The sequence below is a fragment of the Oncorhynchus keta genome, chromosome 18, assembly GCF_023373465.1.
Source record: "Oncorhynchus keta strain PuntledgeMale-10-30-2019 chromosome 18, Oket_V2, whole genome shotgun sequence".
NCBI classification, from domain to species: Eukaryota; Metazoa; Chordata; class Actinopteri; order Salmoniformes; family Salmonidae; genus Oncorhynchus; species Oncorhynchus keta.
The window spans coordinates 54,232,292-54,242,291 of NC_068438.1; the positions used below are offsets into that span (position 1 = coordinate 54,232,292).

Sequence of the window (10,000 nt, forward strand, 5' to 3'; positions counted from 1 at the left end):
GTAGTTAGTTTGTAACACATATTTACTGTAGTTAGTACATAACATATATTTACTGTAGTTAGTACGTAACATATATTTACTGTAATTAGTTTGTAACATGTATTTACTTTCGTTAGTTTGTAACATATATTTATTGTAGTTAGTACATAACATATATTTACTGTAGTTTGTACATGGTTTTGGAGCTGGCATCACTCCCCTGTTAGCGTTGACACAACGTTGGTTAGGAAGCCAAACTATTCATAATTTTCTTTGTAAGAGCCTCCAGCACACACATTATTCTTTATAAGAGCCTCCAGCACACACATTATTATTTGTAAGAGCCTCCAGCACACACATTATTCTTTGTAAGAGCCTCCAGCACACACATTATTCTTTATAAGAGCCTCCAGCACACACATTATTCTTTATAAGAGCCTCCAGCACACACATTATTCTTTGTAAGAGCCTCCAGCACACACATTATTCTTTGTAAGAGCCTCCAGCACACACATTATTCTTTGAAGCTATGGTTGGTGGAGTCCATTCAAACCGTGGTGCTCTCTGACTGTCTATCTGATTGTCTATCTGATTGTCTATCTGTCTGTCTGTCTGTCTGTCTGTCTATCTGTCTGTCTGTCTGTCTGTCTGTCTATCTGTCTGTCTGTCTGTCTGTCTGTCTGTCTGTCTGTCTGTCTGTCTGTCTGTCTGTCTGTCTGTCTGTCTGTCTGTCTGTCTGTCTGCCTGTCTGCCTGTCTGCCTGTCTGCCTGTCTATCTGCCTGTCTATCTGCCTGTCTATCTGACTGTCTATCTGTCTGTCTATCTGACTGTCTATCTGTCTGTGTGCCCATCTGTCCCTCTTCAAAGCGTCCTGTCCGGTGCTGTGCAGCGGGAACGGACAATACCTCAAAGGGCGATGCATGTGTCACAGTGGCTGGAAGGGCGGGGAGTGTGATGTCCCGACCAACCAGTGCATAGACGTCACCTGCTCTGGCCATGGGACCTGCATCGTGGGGACATGCATCTGTAACCCTGCATACAAGGGAGATAAATGTGAAGAAGGTGATTGAATGAATGGAGTAATTCATGGATTAATGAATGAATGAACAGATGAATTAATTAATTGATGGATGAAGAGGTTAAAGTTTTTCCTGTAGAGGGTAAAGATTAACATGTCACTGTATATCCCTGACTACATTACTTTTGCTAGTTATAGCCCAATGTTAGCTAGCAAACATTGCACCTGGTTGGTCAGCTGCAGACTCTCGTCTGAGTGTGCCAATGCTCAGAATAACTGACAAATTTACAAATGCTCAACACCTGTTGAATGTGGCCGGTGTCAGTAAACGTTGGCAAAAAAGCTTAATTAAATTGTTGCCAGCAGCACAGTTACAGTCACTAGCTCAGCTAGAGAGAGTAAAATGTTCAGAGTGAGGTGTTCTCTCATTTGTGTGAAGAAGTAGCTAGAAAGCTAGCAAACGTTAGCCAGTTAGCCAGTTAGCTTGGGTGCTTGACTGCTGTTATTAGGACAGAAAGCTCTGATCAACCCTTAAAGAGACAACGCTCTGAGTTTGTGGGCGGGGCTAAAGCTTAAGAGGTTGTGAACGATGCTGAATGGGTGGAGACAAAGAAGAGCTCTCCAGTAGGTACCAAAACATTCAAGGGGCATTTTCTCAAAAGTGAGGTTACAGGTTTATCAACTCTCAAAGCAGATTACTTTCCCATTGTTCCTCAACTGTACTTTGTGATATACCATTTTCTAGCTCTGAGTCTCTGGCTTTATCCAATGTAAAAACAATTGTTATGTCTAATTTTATGTTTCTTTTGATGGTGTAGAAGGCCCTTCTTGCCTTGTTTCTCAGATTGTTCACAGCTTTGTGGAAGTTAGCTGTGGTGTTGATGTTTAGGCCGAGGTACGTATAGTTTTTTGTGTGCTCTGGGAAAACTAGACTTTTTTTGGAACACCATTATTTTAGTCTTACTGAGATTTACTGTCAGGGCCCAGGTCTGTCAGAATCTGTACAGAAGATCTAGGTGCTGCTGTAGGCCCTCCTTGGTCGGTGACAGAAGCACCAGATCATCAGCAGTAGACATTTTGACTTCAGATTCTAGTAGGGTGAAGTTTAAGCTGTTGAACGAAATCTGTTGTGTTTTTCTTTTGCCAATTTGAACTGCGATTTTATCTCTCTCTGTCCTCCTCTATTCCCTATTCATTATGTACAGAGGGTCCAGAGCTTTCTATCATCCACACAAAACAATCCCCTTTGTCATCTGAAAATCCAAAGAGGGAAAGAGTTACTTTAATCCATTAACAGCTGCTGCTATCTGAGGATGACGAGGAGGGATCTCTGTAATCCATTAATAGCTGCTGCTATCTGAGGATGACGAGGAGGGATCTCTGTAATCCATTAACAGCTGCTGCTATCTGAGGATGACGAGGAGGGATCTCTGTAATCCATTAATAGCTGCTGCTATCTGAGGATGACGAGGAGGGATCTCTGTAATCCATTAATAGCTGCTGCTATCTGAGGATGACGAGGAGGGATCTCTGTAATCCATTAATAGCTGCTGCTATCTGAGGATGACGAGGAGGGATCTCTGTAATCCATTAATAGCTGCTGCTATCTGAGGATGACGAGAGAGAAGGAGCAAGGGAAGAGAAAAGAGGAGAGGAGAGAAAACAAAGGATGAGATTGAACCAGCCATTGTGTTTGTCAGTCTGTTGAAGCCTCTCATTTACAGATGAGTAATGGCCCCTGTGAGTTTGATAGATGGTGCTTCCTGACATCCCCTAGCCCCTGCACACCCCTATTCTATCAGGGTTTGGGAACCATTAGCTGTATGGCGCAGCAGAGACCCACAAGCACCTCTACCCTTCTTCTCCTACGACCTTCATCCAGTATGATTAATTACCAGGAGAGACAGTGGTGTCAGTTGGACCCAGCCTCTGATCTCTCTCTGCCTCTCTGAGCCTGGCGCCCCCAAACCATCTGCCTACCGAGAGAGAGAGAGAGAGAGAGAGAGAGGGTTGAGCTGGGTTGAGACCCAAATGACACCCTATTCTCTATATAATGAGCTACCGTACTATATAGTACAGGAGCCTGCATAAGGCACTGGTCAAAAGTAGGCCACTACATTTAATTTTAATTTTTTACCTTTATTTTACTAGGCAAGTCAGTTAAGAACAAATTCTTATTTTCAATGATGGCCTAGGAACAGTGGGTTAACTGCCTGTTCAGGGGCAGAACGACAGATTTGTACCTTGTCAGCTCGGGGATTCGAACTTGCAACCTTTCAGTTACTAGTCCAACGCTCTAACCACTAGGCTACCCTGCCGCCCCAGAAGGGAATAGGGTGTGGGGTGTCATTTGGGACGCATATCTGGAGAGTCCTGGGATCTTTTCTGTCTCATTCTAACGGATCTTTAGAGCCTTTTATGTAATGATAAAGGGGGATGACGTAATGTTGTCTTGGTGCCCCCACTAGCCAGATGCTACTCCAGCTCCGAAGTCCAGACCCCATTTTTCTCCCTAATTTCGATCTTGTCTCACCTCTGCAACTCCCCAACGGGCTCGAGAGGCGAAGGTCGAGTCACGCGTCCTCTGAAACATGACCCGCCATGACCCGCTCTTCTTTAACACCGTCCCCGCTTAACCTGGAAGCCACCAATGTGTTCGGAGGAAACACCGTACAACTGATGACCGGGGTCAGCCTGCAGGCGCCCGGCCCGCCACAAGGAGTCGCTAGAGCGCGATGAGCCAAGTAAAGCCGAACCCCCAGAGGACGCTGGGCCAATTGTGTGATGTCCTATGGGACTCCCGATCACGGCCAGTTGTGATACAGCCTGGGATCAAACCAGGGGCTGTAGTGACACCATCTAGCTTAGTTTGGAGACACCTTCTCATTCAAGGGTTTTCCTTTATTTTTACTGTTTTCTACGTTGTAGAATAATAGTGAAGACATCAAAACTATGAAATAACATGTTAAAACAATTGTATTAAATTGTTAAACAAATCCAAACCAGCTTCACCTGGAATGCTTTTCCAACAGTCTTGAAGGAGTTCCCACATATACTGAGCACTTGTTGGCTGTTTTTCTTTCACTCTGCGGTCCCACTCACCCCAAACCATCTCAATTGGGTTGAGGTCAGATTATTGTGGAGGCCAGGTCATCTGATGCAGCACTCCATCACTCTCCTTCTTGGTCAAATAGCCCTTACACAGCCTGGAGGTGTGTTGGGTCATTGTCCTGTTAAAAAAACAATTATTGTCCCATTAAGCGCAAACTCGATGGGATGGTGTATCACTGCAGAATGCTATTGTAGTCATGCTGGTTAAGTGTGCCTTCAATGCTAAATAAATCACTGACAGTGTCACCAGCAAGGCACCCCCACACAATCACACCTCCTCCTCCATGCTTCACGGTGAGAACCACACATGCTGAGATCATCTGTTCACCTACTCTGCCTCTCACAAAGACACGGCGGTTGGAACCTAAATCTCAAATTTGGACTCTTCAGGCCAAAGGACAAATTTCCACCAGTCTAATGGTCATTGCTCATGTTTATTGGCCTAAGCAAGTCTCTTGTTCTTATTGGTGTCCTTTAGTAGTGGTTTCTTTTCAGCAATTCGACCATGAAGGCCTGATTCACGCAGTGTCCTCTGAACAGTTGATGTGGAGATGTGTCTGTTACTTGAACTCTGAAGCATTTATTTGGGCTGCATTTTCTGAGGCTGGTAACTCTAATGAACTTATCCTCTGCAGCAGAGGTAACTCTGGGTCTTCCTTTCCTGTGGCGGTCCTCATGAGAGACAGGTAACTCTAATGAACTGATCCTCTGCAGCAGAGGTAACTCTGGGTCTTCCTTTCCTGTGGTGGTCCTCATGAGAGACAGTTTCATCGTAGCTCTTGACGGTTTTTGCGACTGCACTTGAAGAAACATAAAAACGGTCTTGATTGACTGACCTTGACGCCTTAAAGTAATGATGATGTCATTTATCTTTTCTTATTACAGGGCTTATTATATAATGTATAAAATGTTTTTCCTCATCAATCTACACACAATACCCCATAATGACATCACAATACCCCATAATGACATCACAATACCCATAATGACATCACAATACCCATAATGACATCACAATACCCCATAATGACATCACAATACCCCATAATGACATCACAATACCAATAATGACATCACAATACCCCATAATGCCAAAATGAAAACAGGTTTCATATATTTTGTTAATTGTAGAAACCCCTTGACTTTTGGGTTTGACGCTACAAGTTTGGCACCTGTATCTGGGAGTTTCTCCCATTCTTCTCTGCAGATCCACTCAAGCTCTGTCAGGTTGGATGGGGAGTGTTGCTGCACAGCTATTTTCAGGTCTCTCCAGATATGTTCGATCAGGTTCAAGTCCGGGCTCTGGCTGGGACACTCAAGGACATTCAGAGACTTGTCCCAAAACCACTCCTCCATTGTCTTGGCTGGGTGCTTAGGGTCATTGTCCTGTTGGAAGGTGAACCTACGCACCAGTCTGAGGTCCTGAGCGCTCTGGAGCAGCTTTTTATCAATGATCTCTCTGTACTTTGCTCCGTTCATCGTTTCCTCGATTCTGCCTAGTCTCCCAGTCCCTACCACTGAAAAACATCCCCACAGCTTGATGCTGCCACCAGACACTTGGCATTCAGGCCAAAGAGTTCAACCTTGGTTTTATCAGACCAGAGAATCTTGTTTCTAATGGTCTGAGAGTCTTTAGGTGCCTTTTGGCAAACTCCAAGTGGGCTGTCATGTACATTTTACTGAAGATGGCTTCCTTCTGGCCACTACCAAAAATACCTGATTGGTGGAGAGCTGCAGAGATGGTTGTCCTTCTGGAAGGTTCTTCCATTTAAGAATGATGGAGGCCACTGTGTTCTTGGGGACCTTCAATGCTGTATAAATGTTTTGGTACCCTTCCCCAGATCTGTACCTCGACACAATCCTGTATCGGAGCTCTACAGACAATTCTTTGACCTCATGGCTTGGTTTTTGCTCTGATGCACTGTCAACTGTGGGACCTTATATAGACAGGTGTGTGCCTTTCCAAATCATGTCCAATCATATTGAATTTACCACAGGTGGACTCTAATCAACTTGTAGAAACATCTCAAGGATGATCAATGGAAACAGCATGCACCTGAGCTCAATTTCAAGTCTCAAAGCAAATGGTCTGAATGTCTGAATTTAAATAAGGTATTTCTGTTTTTATTTTGAATACATTTACAAACATCCTGAAAACCTATTTTCGCTTCGTCGTTATGGAGTATTGTGTGTAGATTGATGAGGATTTGTATTTATTTAATCCATTTTAAATAAGGCTTGAATGTAACAAAATGTGGAAAAAGTCCGAAGTCAATGTATATATAATCAGGACTAGAGGTCGAACGATTATGATTTTTCAACTCCGATACCGATTATTGGAGGACCAAAAAATAAATCGGCCGATTTTGTCAAATGTATTTATTTATTTGTAATATTGACAATTACAACAATACTGAATTAACACTTTTATTTTAACTTAATATAATACATCAATAAAATCAATTTAGTCTCAAATAAATAATGAAACATGTTCAATTTGGTTTAAATAATGCAAAAACACAGTGTTGGAGAAGAAAGTAAAAGTGCAATATGTGCCATGTAAGAAAGCTAACGTTTCAGTTCCTTGCTCAGAACATGAGAACATACGAAAGCTGGTGTTTCCTTTTAACACGAGTCTTCAATATTCCCAGGTGAGAAGTTTTAGGTTGGAGTTAATATTACTATTAATTAGTATTTCTCTCTATACCATTTGTTTTTCATATAACTTTGACAATTGGAAGTTCTTATAGGCACTTTAGTATTGCCAGTGTAACAGTATAGCTTCCGTCCCCTTCCGTCCCAGCACGAAAGTGCTGTTTGAATGAATGCTTACGAGCCTGCTGCTGCCTACCAGCGCTCAGTCAGACTGCTCTATCAAATCATAGACTTAATTATGACATAACAACACACAGAAATACGAGCCTTCGGTCATTAATATGGTCGAATCCGGAAACTATCATCTGGAAAACAAAACGTTTATTCTTTCAGTGAAATAAGGAACCGTTCCTAAGGCATCCATCGGTCATTCCTAAGTCATCCATCGGTCATTCCTAAGGCAACCATCGGTCATTCCTAAGGCATCCATCGGTCATTCCTAAGTCATCCATCGGTCATTCCTAAGGCATCCATCGGTCATTCCTAAGGCAACCATCGGTCATTCCTAAGGCAACCATCGGTCGTTCCTAAGGCATCCATCGGTCATTCCTAAGGCATCCATCGGTCATTCCTAAGGCACCCATCGGTCATTCCTAAGGCATCCATCGGTCATTCCTAAGGCAACCATCGGTCATTCCTAAGGCAACCATCGGTCATTCCTAAGGGATCCATCGGTCGTTCCTAAGGCATCCATCGGTCATTCCTAAGGCATCCATCGGTCATTCCTAAGGCATCCATCGGTCGTTCCTAAGGCATCCATCGGTCATTCCTAAGGCATCCATCGGTCGTTCCTAAGGCATCCATCGGTCGTTCCTAAGGCATCCATCGGTCGTTCCTAAGGCATCCATCGGTCGTTCCTAAGGCATCCATCGGTCGTTCCTAAGGCATCCATCGGTCGTTCCTAAGGCATCCATCGGTCGTTCCTAAGGCATCCATCGGTCATTCCTAAGGCACCCATCGGTCATTCCTAAGGCATCCATCGGTCGTTCCTAAGGCATCCATCGGTCATTCCTAAGGCATCCATCGGTCGTTCCTAAGGCATCCATCGGTCGTTCCTAAGGCACCCATCGGTCGTTCCTAAGGCATCCATCGGTCGTTCCTAAGGCATCCATCGGTCGTTCCTAAGGCATCCATCGGTCATTCCTAAGGCACCCATCGGTCATTCCTAAGGCATCCATCGGTCATTCCTAAGGCAACCATCGGTCGTTCCTAAGGCATCCATCGGTCGTTCCTAAGGCATCCATCGGTCATTCCTAAGGCACCCATCGGTCATTCCTAAGGCATCCATCGGTCATTCCTAAGGCATCCATCGGTCATTCCTAAGGCACCCATCGGTCATTCCTAAGGCATCCATCGGTCATTCCTAAGGCACCCATCGGTCATTCCTAAGGCATCCATCGGTCATTCCTAAGGCATCCATCGGTCATTCCTAAGGCATCCATCGGTCGTTCCTAAGGCATCCATCGGTCATTCCTAAGGCATCCATCGGTCATTCCTAAGGCACCCATCGGTCATTCCTAAGGCACCCATCGGTCATTCCTAAGGTATCCATCGGTCATTCCTAAGGCAACCATCGGTCGTTCCTAAGGCATCCATCGGTCATTCCTAAGGCATCCATCGGTCATTCCTAAGGCATCCATCGGTCGTTCCTAAGGCATCCATCGGTCGTTCCTAAGGCATCCATCGGTCGTTCCTAAGGCATCCATCGGTCATTCCTAAGGCACCCATCGGTCATTCCTAAGGCATCCATCGGTCGTTCCTAAGGCATCCATCGGTCGTTCCTAAGGCATCCATCGGTCGTTCCTAAGGCATCCATCGGTCGTTCCTAAGGCATCCATCGGTCGTTCCTAAGGCATCCATCGGTCGTTCCTAAGGCATCCATCGGTCGTTCCTAAGGCATCCATCGGTCGTTCCTAAGGCATCCATCGGTCGTTCCTAAGGCATCCATCGGTCGTTCCTAAGGCATCCATCGGTCATTCCTAAGGCATCCATCGGTCATTCCTAAGGCATCCATCGGTCATTCCTAAGGCATCCATCGGTCATTCCTAAGGCATCCATCGGTCATTCCTAAGGCATCCATCGGTCATTCCTAAGGCATCCATCGGTCATTCCTAAGGCATCCATCGGTCATTCCTAAGGCATCCATCGGTCATTCCTAAGGCATCCATCGGTCATTCCTAAGGCATCCATCGGTCATTCCTAAGGCATCCATCGGTCATTCCTAAGGCATCCATCGGTCGTTCCTAAGGCATCCATCGGTCGTTCCTAAGGCACCCGGTCATTCCTAAGGCACCCATCGGTCGTTCCTAAGGCACCCATCGGTCGTTCCATCGGTAAGGCATCCATCGGTCATTCCTAAGGCATCCATCGGTCGTTCCTAAGGCATCCATCGGTCATTCCTAAGGCATCCATCGGTCATTCCTAAGGCACCCATCGGTCATTCCTAAGGCATCCATCGGTCATTCCTAAGGCATCCATCGGTCATTCCTAAGGCATCCATCGGTCATTCCTAAGGCATCCATCGGTCATTCCTAAGGCATCCATCGGTCATTCCTAAGGCATCCATCGGTCATTCCTAAGGCATCCATCGGTCATTCCTAAGGCATCCATCGGTCGTTCCTAAGGCATCCATCGGTCGTTCCTAAGGCATCCATCGGTCGTTCCTAAGGCATCCATCGGTCGTCGGTCGTTCCTAAGGCATCCATTGGTCATTTCTAAGGCAACCATCGGTCATTCCTAAGGCATCCATCGGTCATTCCTAAGGCATCCATCGGTCATTCCTAAGGCATCCATTGGTCGTTCCTAAGGCAACCATCGGTCATTCCTAAGGCACCCATCGGTCATTCCTAAGGCATCCATCGGTCATTCCTAAGGCATCCATCGGTCATTCCTAAGGCATCCATCGGTCGTTCCTAAGGCATCCATCGGTCGTTCCTAAGGCACCCATCGGTCATTCCTAAGGCATCCATCGGTCATTCCTAAGGCACCCATCGGTCATTCCTAAGGCATCCATCGGTCATTCCTAAGGCATCCATCGGTCATTCCTAAGGCACCCATCGGTCATTCCTAAGGCACCCATCGGTCATTCCTAAGGTATCCATCGGTCATTCCTAAGGCAACCATCGGTCGTTCCTAAGGCATCCATCGGTCGTTCCTAAGGCATCCATCGGTCGTTCCTAAGGCAACCATCGGTCATTCCTAAGGCATCCATAAGTTTAAATGTTGCTGTTACATTG

General features: G+C 45.6%; 1 protein-coding gene across 4 annotated transcripts in view; it reads left to right on the plus strand.

Moving 5' to 3' along the window:
• The window catches only part of tenm4 (teneurin transmembrane protein 4), a 783,671-nt gene that overhangs the window by 482,479 nt on the left and 291,192 nt on the right, over positions 1 to 10,000 (plus strand). For all 4 annotated transcript variants that reach the window (XM_052468712.1, XM_052468713.1, XM_052468714.1 and 1 more), the window contains one exon: positions 848 to 1,042. In XM_052468712.1, the coding sequence (XP_052324672.1) occupies positions 848 to 1,042 (195 nt within the window). The remainder of the gene's footprint in view (positions 1 to 847; positions 1,043 to 10,000) is intronic.